The sequence below is a fragment of the Phragmites australis genome, chromosome 5, assembly GCF_958298935.1.
Source record: "Phragmites australis chromosome 5, lpPhrAust1.1, whole genome shotgun sequence".
NCBI lineage: Eukaryota > Viridiplantae > Streptophyta > Magnoliopsida > Poales > Poaceae > Phragmites > Phragmites australis.
Window position 1 is genome coordinate 45,178,525 of NC_084925.1, and position 24,267 is coordinate 45,202,791.

Genomic DNA, 24,267 nt, shown 5'->3' on the forward strand with positions numbered 1-24,267 from the left:
TAGCAGCACATTTTCATCCTTTATTTTTGCGAGGACATTTTCCTCTTGTGACCTTGGCTCTATCATAGCACATTGTTGGTCATAGCTTGGATTGGATGCCGTCATTCAGGGCGACTTTTATTCGAGCAAATCGGTTAAAATTATCACCTTTATACAGAGAAATCTGGACAACACTCTCCTAGGCTCTTACAGGCAAAGGTCTAAATTTTGAAGTAGTAAGTAAATGTCACACAGATACATTTGATCTTCTCTACAACGACTGGGCGAAAACAAAGCCATGTGCCAAGTACACCGTGCCAAACGATACTGTTTTTTTGGGGTCTTATCGTTACTGGTAGTTGTTTCATCCTCTGGTCGCACGCTTCACAACGAACTTCATTAGTGCAGTGCGAAGTAACTCGTAGCGCTCAAGCATCATCATCCTTCAGTGCTGAAATGGCAGGTTCCGGTTTTCTTTACGAACATCATAGGTCCATTGTTCTGTCTAACCACCTAGGAACCTAACCGAAAGCTTATGGAGATGATGTGAACAGATATAGCTGTGTACAACAGCACTAGCCTGTATTAACAAGAACAGCAAATACAGAAATGGTACCTGCATGATATTGGGCCAACATAGCCAGAAAAATTAGAAATGATCCATGTCATTAACATATAAACCTGGACACATTGTACAAAAGATCAAGAGTCAAGGAAGCATTTAATAAGATGGAAGTTTCTTATGTAAGTACATATAAAGGAAAATGATGTGATTACGAGGAATAAAAAATAAACATCTCAAATACATATCTTTATCACTATCAGTTAACACTTCGAACAGGGTTTAGTGATGTGCGATTTCCATTCCGATTTTGTGAGCTTTTGTAACGACGAAACTCATAAATTAGATTTCTCAATCTGTGCTTTAAGCCTCTACTTTGTTTTTCCAATGTCCAAAAGGATACAAAAAAAATTTAAATACATAGTGCAAAGGTGGACATATGGGATAAAATTCAAAGATAGTATTGTTTGAAAGTATAATATACCTTGTTAAATCAGAGAAGACACCCTGAGCCTTTACAGTTTAATCAAACATTTGCTGAGACTTCTGCCTCAGGTTCCTTACTTTCCTCCAGTTGTTCTGTCAGAGGTTCATCACCGCCTGATTGATCCTCTGTTTGGTATTTCTCTTCTTTCACAGTATCCTTTTTGTTCAACTCATCCTGTTCTTTCTGTATAGCTACCTTATTGGGAACAAGAACCACATATATATTCCTCTCTGCGAAATTTTTACTTCCTTCTGTCGCTAGCTGAAATATGATAACAAAATTTAAAGCTTGCAACTAGCTGATTCTACCAATATGAAAATAGGTACTGTGGCTAAAGGTGGATAGCAGGCATTCGCAATGAAGATGAATGAGTTGATTGCGAGAAAACTAAAAGCAGCTTTGTGCTCTTTATTCCATATATGCAAAATGCAGCAGAGATTACCTCACCAACATCATTTTGGAATCTTCTAATAAGTTCAATAGCTTCTTTTTTATATAAGTTTTCCCGTCCTTTCAAGTTTACCATTATCTTAACCTGAAAAGGCAGTCTCAAGAAATAAGTTACACTACAAAACACACACGTGCACACGCACAGAATTCTTATCACCTTGTCGCCAGCTTTAAGAAACTTTCTTGAAGCTTTAAGCCTCACACTGTAATCATGAATATCAATGTTGTACCTGCCAGGCAAATACATGAAGAATTCAACATCACAATATGTTTTAAATAGTTGAACACACACACACACACACACACATCTGCTGTAACATACGAGCCTTCCGATGCCATAAAAAAATATGACTACAAAATATATTCACCCCAATAACCCATTACATGAAATAGCTCGTGACAATTCCAAACAATCTATCTACGATTTTTTTTAATTCCATAATGTCAAATAGCTCGAACCAGCTCCGACCAAGTCTCCCCAACAGAAAAATAAAAAAGTCTACCCCAATAGTTCTAGTTTTTACAAAGTAGAAGCTACTCAGCTATGCAAAGTGAAAGTAAAATAAGACTTATCCTTCTGGTCCGATCAAGAAGTTCCACAAACATGCAACAATTTAGGTGTAAGGGTGAATAATTGAATGATTTGAAACTAAAGGGCACTCATTAGCTCATGTAACTTGCTGAAAGTAAAACTGACACGATTCATACCCCATTTTCAATTCCTTCAAGCCCATGCGTTTTGCTGCAGAGAATAAACACAACTATAGATCAAAATTCATCACCTTTTGAATTGTTATCAACAAAGGGTGTAGAAAAAAGATCAGGTTACGAAGATTACCAACAGATCTTTTCTGCTGAATTTTCTTCTTCTTCTGTTGTTCATACTTGTGTTTTCTGTACAAAACCAACAAAAATGCATTCATATGATCCTAAAATGAAGAAGTCTGAATCAGAAAAACTGTGTGACTATGCAAATGAACTTGTTTGAGAGCCTTCAAAATACAGGTTGGAACTGTATTAATTGCAACATACTTGTAATCTTTCTCTTTAAAGAGTCGAAGTACTGGAGGGTCTCCATCTAGTGATAATATTGCCTGAAATAAGATTATATCAGCAAAATCCCAATTGGTGTAAATTGCAGCACATTAGTGCCACCTAACAAATGCATGAGTATCTGTCTAATCTAAATGCATGTACTGTTAAATATAAAGGTAGCTTGCATAGTTAGCGTGTGTGTCTGCAGATATTGCAAAGAGCAGGGTACAGAAATCTATCATGAACTGGCGGGCTCCAGCTGCTAATACATTTTGTTACTCCAGTAGCAAGTAGCTGGTTTAAGAGCTAGTGTTTTAGGCCATCGCGTGACAACTCATAAATGTCTCAATCAGCATTGCATTACCAAAGTATGCATTTTTTTTCCTATTTAGAAGCCCTTGTTTGAACTATATTATTCAAACAGTTATTGTATGCTTCGTAGTGAACAGCCTTTCCTTTCTCTTCGTATAGCTTTATGCTGAAATATATGCTTTGGAGGAAGAATAATAAGTACAAACGTCTGAGATAAATAAAGTACCAGTATAAGATCATTGTCATCTGCAATTTGAACCGCCTCATTTACAGATACCACACCAACCTGTTGGAGGAGAAAGAAGTGGAATCACCAAATAAACAGATAGATTGATTACCATGCAATCATACGTGAAATTCATAGTTGGATATGAGCATTACCATTCTTTTCTGTTCATCCAACAGCCTTATAGTTGAGGACCTAGAAAAGAGAATTTACTCATGTAAATAGACCGAGATGAACACAGTAGGCGTGTGAATTTATACTGACGAAATCACACAAGCCTGCAATACAAAGCACAGTTGCTAACTTGGCCAACTAACTCAGTAAGCATTTGGAACACAAGTTCTCCAATTTAACAACCATAATTCGGCAAACAAAATAATTACTACTAGATAGCACCAAGAATTGAAACATTCAAATTCAACTTTTGATGCCACGACACACAGAACCTAGTGAAACCGAGAGCTGTCCATACTCGATTCGTTCGATGTCGAGGGTGGGGTCGTAGTCTGTGTCGGGCCCGCGGTCCCTCCTCCCCCACCGCCCGCCGCCACCGCCGAACCCCTCCTCATCCTCCTCCTCCTGGTCGCTCTCGTACGAGGATGAGTACCGCGCGACCACGACGAGCCGCGCACGCGCCCACGGTCTGGCCGGGAACCGCGCCGACGAAGAGGGCGCAGAAGTGTGCGGGACGGCGCCGGTCCTGTAAGCGACGCGGGACACGGACGGCGCGAAGGCGAAGCCTGCGGCGACGCCGACCATGGCCGGCGGCGGTGTGACGGTGGTCGAGGGGTCGCCTTATCTGCCTCGGAGGTTTTTGCCGCGAGAAGGGGAGGGAGCGAGTGGAGTGGAGGAGGGGATATCGGTGGGGGCTTTGGGCGACGCGACGTGGGAAATGGGGTCTCGGGTTATGGGCCATGGACTTCTTGGCCCATATGAGTCATTTACTGGGCTGGGAATGGGCTTGATATTGGTGGGGGCTTTGGGCGACGCAACGCGGGAAATGGGGTCTCGGGTTGTGGGTTATGGGCTTCTTGGCCCATATGAGTCATTTATGTAGTGGGCCAGGAATGGGCTGGATATTGGTGGGTGCTTTGGGGACGCGACGTGGGAAATGGGTCTCGGGTTGTTGGCCATGGGATTCTTGGCCATATGAGTCATTTGCGTAGTGGGCTAGGAATGGGCTGATCTGAGAGAATTCATGTTCAATGCACGATTTCCAAAGCTACGAGGTTGGCCATAGGCCTGGCAACGGGGTAGGTTGGAGTCAGGTGTAGCAAGAATACACTCGATCTGAAATCCGAATAGAAAAACTAAACCTGCACTTGAAACGTCTAACAGGTGAAAAATCATTCCCAGCCCCGAACCCAGTAAAGACCCGAAACCTGACAGGGACCCCACGGGTGGGAGCTACAAGCGGTGACGGTGCGGACGAGAGCGGAGGCAGGCGCGAACGGCGATTGTAACGAGTAGGTGCGCCGCACGTGAGGGCATGAGGATGGGCTGGGCTTTTCAGGCGCTCGTGGACGTCCCGTGGGCGAATACGTGCCCTTGACTTGAACCCAAATTAGGGCCCGACGTGAGACTCACAGGGAAAATTTATCTCGACCCTACCCTCATCAGATTTTAAATCTGTAGAGACCCGACCCGACCCGCTATATTGCCGGCCCTAGTTGGCCGGCTGTATTTCAACAACAAAGATGCTCGACTGGTGAGGCCTCGATATACATTGCCTGTGACGTATTTGGACGACATGAATGCTAATAGTTTTACTTTTTTCTGGGCGCATGTTAGGTGAAACATTGTATATGCCTTGTCTCAATTGTGATACTGCATTTGTTTTTATGGTCACTGGGTGAGAGCGTCCCCATCTAAATTTTCATCGATAAAGGGTGATAAGCCACGTATTACAGCAGCAACACAAATACAAGCACAACACATACAACAATCTGTAGTTTATCATTCACTCTATCTTAATTATCGTCCATAGGACATTTGGACTCTACTTATGTGTAAATCTGTCATAGTGGTTGTTTGCCTAGCTTTTGGTGCCGGTGGAGATGTGGTCCTAGAATACGTGTAGTTAATTTTAACACATAAAATTATTACTCTCTTCATCCTAAAATATATGACGTATTAGTATTTAAAAAATTAAACTTTATAAATTTTAACTAACAAATAGTCAAATTATACGTATATTTTAATATATAAAAGTTATATCAATAGATCCGTATTTCATAGATTTTTTTAATACGGTATTGATTTTGTGGCAATTGATAATATTGTAAAATAAATTAATAGTCAAAGCATTTAAAGACTTTTTAAAATTCTAATACGTTATATATTTTAGAGGGAAGGGAGTAGGATTTAGCACATAAAATAGTAATGGGAGATTTGTCATGAATAATACTGTACGTTATCGAATTTTTATCGATTTTTACTTAAAAGTAGTTGAAAAAGTAATGATCGAAATGTTTGTTGAAGGACATCCTGAATGACAGGTAGTGGGGTACTACTACATTGCTTGTGGAGGCATTCAACGTCACGGAACTCAACGGTAGTATTAGTCGTTTGTTATTCACTCTCGTCCATAATAAAGGTGTCTGTATTATTGCAGATTTGGACTCAACTTTAGTGTCAGTCTGTCATGCCGCTGTCTGCCTATCTTTTCGGTGCTCGTGAGTCGTGATCTTTTTTGGTATCCTGACAGTCTGACACGCTCCACTTCTGTCCAGCACGATGTGGCTGTCTGGTTGCCCCACTGTTCAGCACGATTCTCTCGCTTGGGCCACGAAAGGTACGCACTACGCATGCATGTCATGCCTGTTGTGAAATAACTAACTCTAATTTAGAGGCACCCTTAGATATTTAACTATATAATAAATTTATCAACTATCCAGAGGTATGTTTATTAGAAAAAATATCTTTTTAATAGATATGTTCATCATATTTATTCAAGATATATATATATATATATATATATATATATATATATAAATATATATAAACATCTCATGAATCAATAATAAAAGTTTTTATTTTCTCTAGTTTTTTTTGTCTCTATACAATTACTTATAATACAATATCATCACTTTGTTCTACTTCTAATCAGCCACACAATAACGAAGAAGAACAAGTAAGCACAAAGGCACGAAGGCCTTCGACTATCGGTGAGCGCCATGTACAATATGAATTTACCTCCCATGGTTCTCGCGTCTGCTCTTCTTCGTGCTTATGCCAAGATCGTTGTCGCCATCACCATTCCCACAGTCGCAGTCACCATGGCCGCCATTTCTACCAAGGTCGCGGTCTCCATGGCCGCCGCTTCCACCATGGACACGGTCATCGTGGTCCTCGCCCATTCTGTTGTCCTCGTGTCGACGCACATGGCACCGGCCCCAGCAATACTCCGATCGTGGCCAACACAGGCGACGACGTCCACTCGAGGTCGCCTCCGCGCACCCTCGGTTTCTGCCTCATCCACGACTTCACGCCGTTCATCTTCCGCCTTGGCAGCACCTCCGACCTGCCACCACCACAGGTTGATGTACCCGTCGACTCAGAACTCCTGTCCCCGACGCCCGCGTTGATCGCCTAGACCGAGTCAGGGTCGAGCCGCATTGCCACCAAGGTGGTGCGCTGCTTGAGCACCGGCGCACCCGCCTCCGGCTGCGGCACCATGGTAGCCTGTTGTGGGGCTTCCCCATTCTACACTAACGAGGCCACCGAATCTACTCACGACGACACCGGTGCTGCCTCACGCGAGTCATCCTCGACTTCGGCTCATCGAACTCTCTACCGCTTCACAACAGCGGCAGCGAACTGTCGTACCAGCCTTCGCTCGGGATCTTGGACCCTGGCCACCATGGGCCTCCCCATCGAGGCCTCCACTGATGGCGGCCACGACGACCCAGCCTCCTCCTCCAGTGGGGAGGAATACACGCCCCGTTGAGCGGCACGACGGCACACAGTGGCGTGACGGTGAGACAGCGCGATGCATTGGCCACATACGCAGTGGTGCTACAACGAGCACAATAATGCACGTCGCGGCAGCACACAGGCGTGCCGGTCACGTCGATGAGGTGGTGCGACGGTGCTACATAGGAGCGGACGATGGCCGGGACGGGGTAATCCTAACCCTAACCGTCGCCCACCCCTCTATTTATGTTGCGCCCCCCTCTGACTGGGCCTGCCGAAAGGCCAACAAGGCCCAGGCCCAAGTTGCATTAACCAGCCACCGAGCCTCAAGCCATTTTGCAAAAGACCCCCCTCGAGTTTCTAACAAATAACAAGATGGTCCAACTAAATAGTACTTTGTATATAGTACTTTTCATGTTTAGGCCCTCGGTGTTTACTGTATTTGTGCACTGTGTAGTTTACTGTTGTAACTTCACATTCCAAACCTTATTTTTCTGAAATATTATGTATTATTCAATGTGTTTGCTTAATGCAATTCCTATAACATGCTATTTTGTTTGCAACTGTGTTAATTTTGCAATTGAGATTATTTTCTTGCAGAGTTACATATTAATTCAACTTAATTAAGCCCAAAGAGCTCTTGTGCCCAAAAGTGCTTAATTCAAGCAGAATTAAAATATAAAATCAAATTAAGTGATTACCTTAATTTAATATTTGTGAAACACAAGATAATTGAACTATGAAATCTACTACATATTTACATATTATCCATCATTACTGTGAAATATCTACATCTTATCACTTTGACTTAATGACTACCTTCAATGAGTTCTTTCAAATATTCTACATAGCATAACACAAGGTAATAGTAATATAGGCATCTACTGACAAATGTTAGATTATGCCTCCTACTACTGCGAGATCTACACTACATTTGGTAATTATCTTTAACGTGTTAACTTCACAATCTGAGGTCTACACTATGTACTTAATGTCCCAACTTAACTTTACAAATTTGCATCATTATTACAACATTACCATGATTCTTCAATTTACCTAAAGTGTAAATTCATTCAATCATTGGTCATTTTTGTAGGACAAAATGTCTAACATCGAATTCGACAGACTCGAGTTAGATGGCCGCAACTATCTAACTTAGGAAATGGACATAAAAATAAGTCTATTATCCCGTGGACTAATAATGGCGATTGATTCTCCTCAAGAAGGAGATCTTCCACTTCTAGATCAAATCAAGTATGTGGCTTTATACTTTATAAGGCACCATCTTCATTCAAATTTAAAATTTGAATACTTGATGGATGAGAATCCTTATGATATATGAAACTTACTTAAAGAGTGTTATGAACAACAAAAGACGATCATTCTGCCTGAAGTACAATGTGAGTGGTCTAACATTCGCCTGTAGGACTTTAAGTCTATTGGAGCATACAGCCATGATGTTCACAAGATCTGCTCTAGATTGCTATTTTGTGACAAAGCTCCCACAGATGCAGAGAATTTTTTTTTAAAAAAAAACTTTATCTACAATACTTCCTACTCATAGAGTATTACAACAACAATATCGTACTAGAAATTACCAACACTATTATGATTTAATTCACACTTTACTTCAGACCGAAAAATATGATGAACTTCTTTTGAAGTATCATCACCAACATCTTATAGACACTGCTCCTTTACCTGAAGTTAATTATAATATTCAGAATAATACAAAGTTCGACAGTAACAAACGCCGCCCTAAGAACTTCAAAGGCAACAAGAAGCGCACCAAAAAATATAAATTCCATAGACCCAATAAGGGGAAGGGTATTTGCAATAACAACAAAGACAAATATGAAATTTTCCGTAAATATGGTTCCTACAACCACACAACTATGAAATGCCATACCCATAGATACTTGATTGATCTCTATCTCAAGTCCGTTGGACGAAGCCGATCAGTTCAAGGCAAAAGATATGAAGTGCATTTCAATCTTCAACCTAACTCCACCAAGAATGCCAGTTGTTCCCAAAGCGTTCCTCCAGAACTGGACAACGACATCCCTCTGCAGCAGCAAGAGGACTTTGAGAGCACCGACAACATGATCGTGAAATTTTCTTCTAACGACATGTTTGGAGACCTCAATTAGTCTCCCAATTAATTATATATTATCATATCTATGTCCTACATAGTGTTGTAATATAATATGTTGTCATAACTTTATTGTATATCACAATAATATATAAGCACCTTTGATATGCAATAAAGTTTGTATGTATTCTATATTTGATAAAAAAAATCATATTAAATTCTTCATTTTTATATATAGATTTCTACAGAAGTTAATCTGATTGAGGAGAAAATGTACCTTATGGACAATTGCACTACAAATTCTATATATAGGGCAAAAATATTTCCAAACTCTTACTAACAGATAAGGAAATGTTTTGATAATCACTGGACGCGATGCAGTGATTGTTGGCTTTGGTCGATGATGCTCTATTGTATCCCAATTCAACCCATACCTTACTAAGTTTTAGAGATATCTGTTAGGCCATCTCCAACAGATACTCTAAAAATTTATCCTCTATAACACTATTACAGCATCATCTTACACTATTACAGTACTCTTTATTTTTTCTATCTCCAGCAGCTACCCTATTTCCTACCTTCTATTACTCTTCTCCTCCCTCCGGATCCACAGTCAACCTCTATGAACAGTATTGCGGTTGCGACAGTGTTTCAGCAAATTTGGAGTACCCGATTCTCTCTTCTCAACACTGTAGCGCTGGATACCGTATCTGCTGGAGAGCAAATTCGAGCACTACAGTGTTTTGCGGGGTACTGTAGCAGTGAAAACCGAACTTGCTGGAGATGGCCTTAGAATGGTTTTGATATTGAAACCCATAATGACAACAAAGAAGAATTTCTCCTCTTAATCAAAATAACGGATATGACAAGCTTCTCTATATACATATTGCGTACAAAATACTTTTTCTATCGTGATCAAATCAAGACTTGTTATAATTGCCTTGGTCACGCTACTTTAGAGATGATAAAAAAAATATTAATAATTCTATTGGTCACAACATAAATTCTCAAAATCTTTAGATTTAAGTGCACCGCATGTGCCGCAGGGAATTCAATTTTTATGTTCTCTTACCTTAAAATTCATAATGCGCCACACAATTTATTAAACGTATTCGAGAGCATACATGTGGCTCTATTCAATAATTTTATAGACCATATATGTACTCTATTCAATAGTTTCCAAGAGGCTATGGAAATCGAGCTTTTTCACAGCACGGCATATCATCCTCAGACAGACGGTCAAACTGAGCGGGTGAACCAGATTCTAGAAGATATGCTCCGAGCTTGTGTTCTCACTTATGGGAAGAAGTGGGACATATGCTTGCCATTCGCGGAATTCTCTTACAACAATAGCTTCCAGGCTAGTATTGAGATGGCACCGTTTGAAGCTCTTTATGGCCAGAGATGCCGAATGTCGCTAAATTGGTCCGAATACGGTGAACGGGCTTTCCTTGGTCCGGATTTGGTCAAGGAGGCAGAAGATCATGTTCTGAATATCCGCAAGAGTCTCCTCATGGCTCAATCCCAGCAAAAGAGCTATGCGGATCGTCGCCGTCGAGACCTCGAGTTCGTAATTGGAGATCATGTGTATCTCAAGGTTTCACCGCTCAAGGGTGTTCGCCGATTCCAAGTCCGAGGCAAGTTAGCGCCTCGATACGTGGGACCATTCTAGATTGTTGCTCGGCATGGAGAGGTGGCATATCAACTGGACTTGCCTCCGTCCCTCTCCGCCGTGCATAACGTCTTTCACGTGTCACAACTGAAGAAATGCCTCCGAGTTCCAGCCGAGGTCGTTGATGTTGCACCTCAGGAGTTGCAACCGGACTTGACATATTGTTAGTGGCCAATCCGAATCTTGGATGAAGCCGAGCGCAAGACACAGCGAAATTCCATCAAATTCATCAAAGTCCAATGGAGCAATCACTCAGAAGACGAGGCAACTTGGGAGCGTGAGGATAAAATCCGCTCCGAGTATCCCGAGCTCTTTGCGAGCTTGTAAGCGTTGTGTGAGTTTTGTACAATTGGGACCTCTTGCATGTCTATGTTCATCACACATGTGGATTAAAGGTATTGCTTTGGATTCCATCACTCACCGCGTGAAAGTGTCCACAGCGTGGTTTCTAGACTCATCACGCTCTTCCCCGACTCGTACCGAATCTCGGGGCGAGATTCCTTTTAAGGAGGGGAGGTTTGTCACGTCCCAAATTCTATAATTGCGTGATTAACCTTAATCATGCATCATTAGCATCATAATTAATTTCGAGATAAATTATTTTGGCGTACTAGGCACTTTGTTTGAAAACAATTGGATGAGAGAAAGAAATTCGGGAGAGAAAAGAATTGAATTCGCAGTTAAAACGGACTCCTTCTCTAACACGTGGGCCCCATTGGTGTCACGTCCCGAAATCCATAATTGTGTGTTTTAATCCTAAAACATGCAATTTCAGCTTCATGTTCCAGTTTGGGTCACTGGAGCACTTCACTTTGAGTCAATGAGGTGGGAGAAGGAAAAACTAAGAGAAATAAAGGAGCTGGAAGCAAGTCTGGACTTTCCTCTAGGTAAATGGGGCCCACTTGGGTGGAAAATATCTCTCTATAAGTGGGCAACAGCTCTCTCTCCCCCTCAAACTTGCCCATACGTACTCCTCACCCACTCCACCATATAAGGCTTTTTGAGGAAGCAAGTTGGAGTTGGCTGTCTCTCTCACTCTCTCTCTTAGGCTCCCTTTTTCCCCTTTGGATCCCTACCTCTGGGAGCAAGATCAAGGTACGTATGTGGTACTCACGAGACCACCAGCTCAAGGACTACTCGTCCATCCAATTCATTTTCAGTTTCCCCGAAGGAATTCGAGCTGGTTCTGAACTTGTTTGGTGTTCTTTGGGAGAAGCAAGGAAGCAGCAGTTTTTCCTCTCTTCTCCAAGCCATTTTCCGTCGTTTCCTCCTTCAACTGGCGGTCACCAACTTCAGCAAAGGACCTTAGGTGAGTCTGCTAGGCTCCCATGGCAAGTATGCTCATTTTTGGTTGGATAGATCTTGAATCTGGAACTAGGGTTGCAAAGTTCTTAAAGTTCTGCAGTCTGGGAACAAATGAGGATTTATGTGGATTTGAGTTAGGAATCATGTTACTAGGCGGTTGAGCAAAGTCTAGACCCTGTACACCCTTCTAGGCATTTTTACTTTTGATTTAGAGAGACTCCCAGGTTAGTTTAGCCCAGTTTTTCCCTTCGTAATGGTTGCTGTTCTGGAGCTGCGCGAGGCTGATTTTACTGTAGCGCCGGGTACTGTTCACCCGAGCACCCCTGGTACTGTTCACCCGACGACCCCGGGTACTGTTCACCCGAGCACGAGCACATTCACCCCGAGCACTCCCGAGCACCCCGGGTACTGTTCACCCGACAACCCCGGGTACTGTTCACCCGAGCACGAGCGCAGTCACCCCGAGCACTCCCGAGCGCTGTCACCCCGGGTACTGTTCACCCGAGCACCCCGAGCGCAGTCACCCCGAGCACTCCCGAGCACCCCCGGGTACTGTTCACCCGACGACCCCTGGTACTGTTCACCCGAGCACCCGAGCGCAGTCACCCCGAGCACTCCCGAGCACCCGGGTACTGTTCACCCGACGACCCCCGGGTACTGTTCACCCGAGAACCCGAGCACGGTCGATCCCGAGGACCCTGGTACTGTTCACCGAGCACCCCCGGGTACTGTTCACCCTCCGAGCACTCTCGAGCACCCCCGGGTACTGTTCACCCGACGACCCCGGGTACTGTTCACCCGAGCACCCGAGCACCCCTGTACTGATTCACCCCGAGCACCCGAGCACGGTCGATCCCGAGGACCCCGGTACTATTCACCCGAGCACCCCCCGGGTACTGTTCACCCCGAGCACCCCCGGGTACTGTTCACCCCGGGTACCCGTGAGTACTGTTCATCCCGGGCACCCCGAGCACGGTTTATCAGGCTTTCCTGATAGCTGATAGCTTGTAAAATTCGTAGTTAATTCGTAGGAACTCCAAACTTTTTGAGACCACTTGGAAAATTCCGGTTTGGACAGTACGATCTTGGAATAATGTTGTCATGTATTGTGGAGCATATTTTTCTTACATGATCGCATTTCATACATGCTCATTACATTGCACGCGTTGCTCTCTGTAGTGAACGTCGATCCGTCGATCCCGGAGGCCGTGGGCGATCGTGAGGCGTCCCACCTTTCTGATTCAGGGCAGCAAGGCAAGCATCGTTCATATTGCACCGTGTCTACTTGAAATTTTAATATGTTATCTACGCTTATGTATACATTGCATGTGTCGGGTACTGAGTTGGGTAGAACCTATACCGATGCATTATCCCATTTCGGTCACGTGTCATGTGTTGTTCCTAGGAGCCTAGTGGTGTCATCGAGGTCTAATTTTAGTTCGCTATGCTTAGTGGTACTTAGGCTTTCCGGTAGAAGTCGACGACGGCGTCCACCGTTGTCGCGAGCCTAGGACTTATTACTTGTTCGCACTTATGGTTGTGTTGATGATGAGTCGGTTTGGTGAGTGGTGAGTTGAGACGAGGTGTGGGCGGTGTTAGGGGTGTCATCTGCTCACGAGGAGTCCTCAGGCAGTTCGGGGAGGGAACCCGGACACCGTAGACCGCTTGCACCGGTTAAGCACCGATCATCGGTGTAGTCGGCTTTAGCACATACCTTACTCACCACATGCTGATATAATGGTAGGCGAGCCGATTACCTTCGCAGACGTGGTCATGTGGGCCTCGTCATAGACGGTGTGAGTCCGGTTTGAGTCCGGGCTTTTAGCGGTATTAGTTTGCTCGGGGAGTAGTTCTAATACCGCCGTGCCGAGCTATGGTTGATCCACATGGTTGGGCCTGGTTGGGAAAGGTTGTCACGGGTACCCCCTTGTGCGCATCTTAGCGGGTGGCACAAGCCGTATGGTCCCTGTGTCGTGTGGGTCCAGGAGTATCCCCCTGCAGGGTGTATTATCAGTTCGAACTGCCGCGCTCTCGGTTATGAGCATCGCTATCGCTTATCTCCACCGAGCGACCATGTTTTGGTCGTAGAGTTTCGATGTGGGTTGTGGCATGGTTGGATTGGGGTAGCTTGGTCGGTATGTGGTTGGTGGTTTGGTGGGAATGGTTTGCTTTTATACACTTGTTGTTATATATCTGTTTTGATCAGTTGGTTGGCAGGGTTTGAGTCGGTGGTTGGTTAAGTCAGTGGCTTTCACCTAGAGTCTAGGTTGCTTACTGCTTAATAAACTTAAACATGTCTTAATCCTTGCTACAGCTTTAAATGCATGATCCTTGGAGTCGAGAATATATATACTCATACTGTGTAAGACTTGCTAGTACCTTCGTACTAAGGGTGCTGCCCTTAAGTTGCTTCCAGGTTCGCAGGTCGGCGAAGAAGAGGCAGTGTTCGGCTACTTTGTGCCTGCCGATCAGGGTGGCGGGCAGGAGTAGCACCTTCTACTCCGAACTCCGGCGCTTTTGGTATGGAGCCTAAGGGCATACGGCTCCATACTCTTTTGTTGTATAGGTTTTTCTTCCGCTGCGTAGTAGTTGTTGTTGTTCCTATTTTGTTGTAAATTGTGGAAGCAGTTGCTTGTTTAACAATGGTAATCCAGTTTAATTATTTGCTCTCTATTAAACTGTGTTGTGATATCTGAGTTGGAAGGCATGTGTTCCGATCCTGGGCACAAAACACGTGCCGGGACTACCGGAATGGTATTCTGGTTAATCGTCGAGGTTGTGATTATGAATAATGATCCTCCTGATGATTAATTAGAATACTATTTGGACGGTTCCTCACAATTGGAGTGGGCCAACCACCCCATTCTCTCTCCCTCTAGAGTGGCAGCTCACTCTCTCTCCTCCTCACTCTCCCCCACGCCACCCCACCGTGCTCCCCTCCCCTCTCACTCTCCCTCTCACTCCCTCTCTTTTCTTCCAAAATCCGAGCTCAAGAGAGGGATTTGAGGTGAGTATGTGGTATCATTGTGATCACAAGCTCATGAGCTATCCATCCCCCTAATTCATTTTCATTTTCTCGGAGGATTTGAGCCGGATTTGGTGTCTTTTGGTGTTTAGGGTTGAAATGTGAAAAACTCTGGACTTCTTCGCCTCCCGAGCTTTTCCCTCTGTTTCCTCCTTCAATCGGCAGTCCACAACCTCGGTAAAGGCCTTTGGGTGAGTCCTCTAAACTCCCATGGCAAGAATCCACCTTTTAGATGGTTGGATTTCGAATTTTGAGCTAGGGGTTTGAAGTTCATGAGTTCTTGATGAATTAGAAGCAATAGCCGAGTTTTGATCGATTTCGGCGTATACATGTTGCCCTACACGGTAGAGGAAGTCAATGTGATGCTCTAGGTCCAAGTCCCCACTCCAAATATCGCAGAAATCGTCGCCGGTGAGCTCCCAAAGTGCCCCCGACGACTCCCAGCGGTCTGACCGCCACCCCAAGGTCGGTCAGACCGCCAGGGGCCAAAATCCTCTACAAGGGGGCGGTCTGACCGCGTTTCCGGAGGTCTAACCGTGACTCTTGGCGGTCTGACCGCCAGTATACCTGCGGTCTGACCGCTGTGTACCCAGATAGCATAGTTACTGCTTGCTGAAACTTGTAAAATTCATAATAAATTCTCTGTAGCTTCAAAAATTATGAAACAATTTTTTTGTTTCATAATAACCTACTATACCTACTAAAAATATCTCCAGCCATGAAATAAAGAATTAAATTTATGAGATTAATTAATTAGGTTAAAGCTTCATTAATTTTCCGTTAATTCATCATAAGTCCAAAATTGATGAATCCAATTTTGCTAGTTTCCTTATGACTTGTTCTATCTAGGAAAAATGTTTTCATCCATTATATGCATATTATGGCATATATTTGCACTTCATTCATACTCATTGCATTGCACGCGTTATTCTTTTTAGAGATTGCCGAACCAACGATCCCGGCGAGCGAGGTCGATCCCGAGGCGCCACATCTTTGTGAACCAGTGCATCAAGGTAAGCATCTATCATATTGAACCTTGTCGTTTGTATTGAATGGAGTCTAAATATTGATAAATTATGCTTATGTATAGGTTTGCATGTATAGGAAGTCAATGTTAGGTTTTAATGGGTAGATCCTATATTGAATTGCATTGTCTCTACCTTGATGTATTGTTGATCCATATCCTTGTAGCTTGGGTTTAATCATGCTAAGGTCTAACTTAAAAGTTATGCAAGATGCTTAGCAATGCATAGGTCCTCGGTAAAAGTCGAGCGGTGGAACGTCCCATCGTTCGCGAGCTGTAGGTTAATTACCTTCACAATGATTACAATGTTGTGTCGATGATGTTGGTTGGTCGAGTGGTGAGTATGAGACGAGATGTGGGCGGTGTTAGGGGTGTCATCTGCCCTCAAGGAAAGTTCGGGGGTAGTTCAGGAAGGGAACCCGGACACCGTAGGCCGCTTGCATCGTTTAAGGCCGATCGTCGGGGTAGTTAGCTTTAGCACTTACCTAACTCACCACATGCAGATCTAATGGTAAGGCGAGCCGAATACCTTCGCAGTTGTGGCTTTGTGGGGCCTGAACAACGACGGTGTGAGCGGGCGGGCTTGTCAGCGCTACTAGTTTGCTCCGGGAGTAGTTCTGGTACCACCACGCCGAGTGTTGCATGTCGCACACGGTTGGGGCTGGTTGGGAAAGGTTGACACGGGTACCCCCTTATGTGCACTTTAGCGGGTGGCATAAGTCGTATGGTCCCCGAGTCATGTGGGTCCAGGAGTATCCCCCTGCATGGTGTATAAACAATTCGAACTGCCGCGCTCTCGATCATGAGCATGCTATTGTTTCATTTGCACCCGGTCGTAGAGTTCTCGTGGCTGGTTCGGTTGTATGGTTCAGATATGTGGTTTGTGGTTCGAATATGTGGGAGGTGGTCGAGATGGTACTTGTTATACATTGATACTAATGTGGTTTCAGTTTCATATGAGCAATTGATAGTTGTAGGGTAATTTCATATATATTGGTTAAGTTAGTTGTCTACTCTTGCTAACAGCTCAATGCATATGTTTTACTTAACCTTGTGGCCTACTCTTGCTAACAGCTCAATGCATAATCCTTGGAGTCGGGATATTATATACCGGATTGTGTAAGATTTGCGAGTACCTTCTTACTCAGGGTGCTGCCCTTAACTTGATGCAGGTTCACAGGTCAGCGAGGAGTGGACGGTGTTTGGCTACTTTGTGCCTACCGATCTGGGTGGCGGGCAGGAGTAGCACACTCTACTCCGAACTCAGTGTTCTGCTATGGAGCCTAAGGGCATGTGGCTCCATATCCTTTTGTTGTATAGCTTTTAGTCTTCCGCTGCTTAGTTTTTTTGTTGGTTAGGAGTTGAGGCGTTTTGTCTCCTCCTAACTCTCTTTTGCTGTAAATTGTGATAACTTGTTGCATGCTTAAGAACTTGTAATATAATGTTAATTACCTGCTCTTTCTTAAGCTTTGTTGTGATGCACATGTTGGGAAGGCATGTGTTCCGATCTTGGACACAAAACACGTGCCGGGACTACCGGGATGATATTCTGGTTAACCATTGAGGTTGTGATTATGAATAATGATCCTCTTGGTAATTAATTAGAATATTGTTTGGACGTTTCCTCACATGTTTCAGCACAAAATGTGTTAATTATGGAGAATTTATTTCGCTCAACAACACAATGTCTTTCCTACGGAAGCAAAATGGTTTTTCATTCTATAAGGTAGTGAAATAGAAAGGCTTGTAACACAAAGGTTTACATAGAGACCCGACATTAATTGCGATGCTACAAATACCCTATGTTATGTATGAAAATTACATTCCCATATTTAATATCATTGGTAGATCAAATGAATTGGATAGATTCAGACATATAAGTCCCTAATAAACTTCGTATTCTGAATCTAAATACAAATCACAATATATATTGCGTACAACTTAAGTCACTCTATGACTTAAGCAATTAATTTGATTGTGTTACAACTAACTAAATAAGTTCCTTCCGTAGAAGGGTTGCTCCAACCACAACGATTGCATATGTGTGTTCATCATGTAATCTCAATTGGATTTTGTATCATCTCCAAACCACACACGACAAAGTATGTAATCATCTTAAGATAAAATTTGAGATGAATAATTTTGGTAAAATCAATTTTCGCTTAAGTCTACGACTTGAACATATTCTTTCAGGAATATTTATCCACCAGTCCACCAATATCTAAATGATATTGAAAAATCATATCCATCAAAATATTTATGGTTATTCAATCCCTAAATATGAATCAAGATCCATTCATACCTTAGGTTAACAATGAAAAGATATTGAACATAAAGTTCTATATTTTAGTGCCATCAAATCGCTAATGTATCTTGCAAACCATAACATGCTTGATATTACATTTGCAGATAACTTGCTAGCTTAAAAGCACAGCGCTAACCACACCATTAGGCAGGAGTCAAAGATGATATCCGCAGATATCTTTATGGTACCATAGATCTAAGTTTTTATATCACAAAAATCAAGATATGAGACCATAGTGGGATATCCAGATTCTGGCTATATAACTGATCCCCATAATGTCAGATCACAGATTGATTTCATGGTGATATAGTGTCTCATAGGAGTTATCAAAACAAATTTCAATGGCTACTTCCATCTATCATCCTGAAACATCACATACATGTGTATGGTTTCGTAGAATGATCAACCACATAAAAAGTCATGTGGTATTGATTCTATTGAATCATCAACTATTATCTACAAAGATAATGTTGCTTATGTTGCACAGATGCAAACAAGTTTCATAAAAAGTAATATCACTAAACATATTGCTCCTAAATTAATTTATCCTCATGAGTTAAAAAAAAATAGAGAGATAAATATCTTGCAAACTAAATCTTGCGATAACCTCACAGATTTATTTACAAAGTCCTTACCAACTTCAACATTCTGATATGTTCGTGGTATTAGTATGCGACGACTTCAATATTTGCAAGGATCATAGGAAGTCTCCTCTTGATTTTTAATATGTTCATACACCATATTGTACCTTTTTTTTTTCTTTATATGAGTTTTACCTACAAGGTTTCTCATAAAAAGGTTTTAATGAGGCAATATCTACATATGAATATATGTCATATCTTCTATTTTCCCTACCGGGGTTTGATCCACAAATCATACATATTATTCTCTACACTCGCTTATGGGTTTTCCCTTTCAAGGTTTTCTCATATGAGTTTACAATAAGGTAATAATAAACATATGTTATATAATTTTCTTCTTATTTTCTCACTAGATTTTAAAGGAGTTTTAACGGCATATCACCATATTATTACTATCACTCTCATATTTTTTTTCCACGGGGTGTTTGGAGGAGTTCTTTTACGTGATGTATACGTATGGCAAAATTGATCAAGGGGGAGTTGTGAAATAACTACCTCTAATTTAGAGACATCCTTTAGGTGTTTAACTATGTGATCAGTTTATCAACTACCAAAAGTTGTTTCTATAGGGAAGGGTTATCTTCCCAATAGATATATCATTTTATCATGTCCATTCAACATATATAAATATGTAAACACCCTATGAATCAATAACAAGAGTTTTCATTTCATCTACTTCCTTGTCTCCATACAATTACTTGTAATAATGCCAAGCTTTAGTCCCTTTCAACAGCAACACCGTAATCCACAGCTGGCGAGTATGTCAGGTAAACACACAGAACACCACCATCTCGCTATCACGGCTGCTCTCCATTAGTCCTAGTGTTCCCGTCCGGTCGACAGACGCGATAGTGATACTCCGCATTTGTCTCAGCTCTTGTAGTGGGGCCCGGGCATGGTCACATTGATCCTATGGGCTCTTAGTGCACAAGGTTTGTTTTGCAATGATTCATCATGATTTCGCCACAATGACACTTTAAGGTATGGATCATTGTATTGCAATTTGAATTGTAATCCTTTTCCTTTTCCCTTTCTTTTCTAAAAGGTTTTCTCACCTATGTATATGCTCACTCTTGGTACACGCAAAACTTCACTCACATAGTACATTGGTCTTTGAACAAGCTCCTGCTTTCCGGTAACTTTTTGTTCCACCACTAATACTGCACTAACGACTTGTCGCATGGCCACAATGTTTTGCATTAGGTGAGGATAGAATAGGAGCTTGAAAAAGATACCTCTTGAGGTCCTGAAAAGATGTCTCTGTTTGCTCGGTACACTTGAAACATTCATGACTCCTTAGAAGCATGAAAAAATGTAGTTCATTTTTGGCTAATCGGGAAATAAAATGACTAAATGCTGCCATACGACCAGTTAGCCTTTGAACATCCTTTGTTATGCTTGGAGATAGAACACTACCACAGAAAGGGTCATCTGTGCCCCCTCTTCACCATCGGTTCAAAAATAACGGACGGTGATAACATATTATGACCAATTCGTAAGTTTCACCCGCACATAAAAAGCTGAGCCAACAAGAACCGGCATTGATAGTGATTAACTCCGCCGGTTAGTAATACGAACCGGTAATGATGTATCACTACCGGTTCTTGTTACTCACCTGCAGTGATATTCAAATTATCATTGCCGATTGTGTGTTATGAACCGACAGTGATACTCAACAATTCGTACGTCTTTCGCGCGTGCGATTGCATTTAAATGTGAGCGATCCTCTCGCTCGCTCTATATATATATATACATATATACACTATTTCCATGCATGTTTAAATAGATGGATGACTAGCTAGATTATAGAGCTGAGAATACATGAAGTCTGAACAATTGGCAAGCTGGTATGACACTGGGATTCAACATTGTAGCTGGCTAGCTCTTGCACCCTTTCTCTGCTTTGCAATCTGCTCATCCATAGTCTGCTACAGTGAATCTGTGTACGTATACCTGGTCAATGTGCACCACTCACATAGTACAGTGTACTTGAACTCTACAGTCGATATGTCCATGGTAGAACCTAGCTTATATACACTAGGGCATTTATGAAACCAATAATCGATTCGATCGAGTTTTAAAATTTTATGTCCCATGCATATGCGGGGTTTGAAACACTGGTTGGATCAATGATGCAAGTGCTTGTTTCCCGGGGAGTTTGAATAGTAGGCTATATAAGATCTCACATGAAATGAACACACCCTAATAGATACTCCTACTGTACTCCGTATTAATTGAACACTAGCTCTTCTCCCGTGCTCCATGCTTAATACACTGTACCTTGAGTTTCATGTCGCCTCATCTGCTTTTTTTGGCAGCCTTCTTCTTATCATTTTTGTCCATTTTTTAATGTTACTCCCTTCCCCCGGGTCACAAAAATACATTGTTTTGGGTATCGACATAGCTCTAACCACTAATATCTATTGCGGTATATTAAAAAAAATCAATATAATTATTAAAAACGATCTGTGTGTGTGACCATATATAGGGAGTAGTAGATCCATGTGTTAACTAGATTGTCGTTGTATATGTCCACATTAACGATGTATGGTTAGATCGAAATAAACATAAGTGAATACTGGAAAACGCACGTAGGGTTGTAGCTATGTATAATACCTTGATGGTGAATGAGTGCATCATGGTGTCGTCGACGGTGCTGACGCTGGCATGGAGGATCTCGAGCGAGGGGCTCTCGAGCGCAGCGATGATCTTGAGCGCCTGCCCTGGCGTGCGGCGCGACACTGTCTTCAGCACCAGGTTCGGGCCCGCGAACTCCACCTTCACGTCCGGGAGGAGGAGCCCGACCGCCGCGGGCCTGGCGGCGTGCGCGGCGAGCTCGGTCACGATGCTATCCAGGGTCGGCAGGTACGGCTGCGACGAGTAGTGCTGCTGATCGTGCGGATAGGATGACGACGACGACGTCGGCGTCATGGCCGGCGACGTCATGTAGGCCGCGGCCGCCGCGATCTGGTGCAGGAGCCTGCCGCCGGCCCTGCCACAGGGCTTGTACGGGCTGCCCGGGGTTGGCGTTCGGGGGCTTATTGGCACCGCCACCCGTGGGCTGAGCGGCGGTGTCGACTTGATGAGCGGGCGCGGGCTCGCCGTCACCGTCGCGGGGCGCGGGCTGAGCACCTGCTCGGCGTACGCCTTGCGGTGCTTCTTGGCCTCCAGCGAACGCAGTACCTGCTGCAGCTCCTTGATGTACTCCACCACCCCTCCTATGATGGACGCTTGGTCTCCCTGCATTTCCATCAAGAATGCGGTCATCACCAAGTTAACAATCTCTCTCTCTCTCTCTCTCTCTCTCTCTCTCTCTCTCTCTCTCTCTCTCTCTCTCTCTCTCTCTCTCTCTCTCTCTCTCCGCCGGCCACCTCCACCTCCCACGCGCGATCCACATGGATCCACTACCACCTCCACCACCTTCTTCGAGGACGCATCCCACACCTGCGTCCTCATCTGAGGAGGAAGAGGCCCCGCTGGACAAGCCCCCCTCCCACCTCCTATTTTGGCATTTCACCGGGTTCCCCTCGTCGGACGACGAGGTATGGGACGTGTTCATCGACGAGCCACCGAGGGCCAAGAAGGTCCGGACGAGCTCATCGAAGGAGGATGAGGACGAGGATGAGGATGAGGAGGAAGATGACGATGACAACAGCGTGGCTGTGGACTTCTGTTCGTGGGTCGAGTTTCAACTCGAGCACAACTAGTTACCTAGGTTAGTCGACTCACGCGTTAGGGTTTTCGCGATGTCGTCTGCATGACAACAGTTTTTGCTGTAATTAGTATAAACTATATTAATATAATCAATAGTAATGCTAATCTCATTTATATTAATATATGAATGTTTAATTTTTAATTTTTGTGTCCTTGATTGAGTATCACTGCTGGTTCATAGATGGAACCAGCAATGATAAGTATGCAAATTGAGCGGAATGAGATCAAGAACCGACAGTGATAGATTGTATCGTGCCGGTTTGTGATACGAACACACAGTGATATCTACAATCACTACCAGTTTGAACCAGTAGTAATAATCATAGATTGTCATTACCGCTTATTCACTGCTAGTTCAAAAAACGTCAGTGATGTGAATTTTGAACCATCAATGATGATATTTTTTGTAGTAGTGGCATATCCTCGACAGCTTTTATCTTCCCAGGGTTTGTCTCAATTGGACACTAAAAACCCTAGTAGTTTTCCTGAGAAGACTCCAAAGACATATCTCTCAGGATTCAACATCATACAATATTTCCTAAGGCTATCGAAAGTTTCCCGTAAATCAAAGAGTAAATCTTCTTTGGTTTTACTTTTTAACAACCATCATTAACATATGCCTCAAGATTCCTTCCGACTTAATCATTAAAAGTAATATGAACACACCGTTGGTAAGTAGCAGCAACACTCTTTAAACTAATAGGTATATTTACTAGCTAAGTATCCATGCGTTATAACGAAAACACAAATATTGGACACGGTAATATCAAGCACAAACTCAATGTATGAATATATGGATGCACCATATGAACGTCACCGAATAAATACGTCTAGAGCGATACCGTAGTTTGATTTCAGATGTGATCTGAAAAAAGGAGATGGGATTATCCGCTAATTTCTCTCCTGATTTTTTTAATTTATTTTCATTAGTAAAATATGTCCGATATCTGTAGCCGGTAACGAGACAGAGAGGATGGAGGATGAGGGTAGATGACAAAAGTGAATAAATTATTTGAATTTTAGATGTTTTTATTAGACAAGAGAAGAGTAAGGGAAAATGTGACGCGAGAATGAACTCGTGTTTTATACCGTAGAGATATAATTATTAATTATTTATTTCGGTGAATTTGGGAATTTAGACAACATACGCGGCCGTATTTGCGAAATTAGACAACAGATGAGCGTATTTGTAAATTTAGCACATGTATTCGGAACCTCAAAATCCGAAATCTTGTTTTTGGTTACTGAAGTATCGAAAAAACGCCGGCCCCACAGTTTTCAGAAACTGAGGTGCCGAATACGGCACTGTGCACCGTATTCGGCACCTCAGTTGCCGAAAACTCTCTGTATTCGGCAACTGAGGTGCCGAATACGGTGCACAATACCGTATTCGGCACCTCAGTTTCCGAAAGCCGTTGGGCCTACCGCATGCGTCGCCTCTGCGTCTTGTCACGTCGCGTCGTGTCGATGCTTTCGGTGTATGCGTGACATGTGCGGGGTCTCTGATGCTTTTGTGCCTAATA

At 43.1% G+C, this 24,267-nt stretch overlaps 2 protein-coding genes across 2 annotated transcripts; both read right to left on the bottom strand.

Moving 5' to 3' along the window:
* Nucleotides 1-130: 130 nt before the first annotated feature.
* Nucleotides 131-3,922, bottom strand: LOC133919984 (translation initiation factor IF3-4, chloroplastic-like). Its single transcript, XM_062364589.1, has 10 exons — nucleotides 3,524-3,922; nucleotides 3,207-3,246; nucleotides 3,052-3,111; nucleotides 2,511-2,572; nucleotides 2,317-2,372; nucleotides 2,187-2,220; nucleotides 1,636-1,708; nucleotides 1,471-1,563; nucleotides 1,026-1,289; nucleotides 131-595 (listed from the first exon to the last, which is right to left on the bottom strand). Exons 1-9 carry the CDS (start codon nucleotides 3,808-3,810, stop codon nucleotides 1,068-1,070), a joined length of 927 nt encoding a protein of 308 aa, XP_062220573.1. The 5' UTR covers nucleotides 3,811-3,922; the 3' UTR covers nucleotides 131-595; nucleotides 1,026-1,067.
* Nucleotides 3,923-6,280: 2,358 nt separating this feature from the next.
* Nucleotides 6,281-22,297, bottom strand: LOC133918122 (transcription factor SPEECHLESS-like). The gene is made up of 2 exons (XM_062361865.1): nucleotides 21,647-22,297; nucleotides 6,281-6,574 (listed from the first exon to the last, which is right to left on the bottom strand). Exons 1-2 carry the CDS (start codon nucleotides 22,295-22,297, stop codon nucleotides 6,281-6,283), a joined length of 945 nt encoding a protein of 314 aa, XP_062217849.1.
* Nucleotides 22,298-24,267: the final 1,970 nt, after the last annotated feature.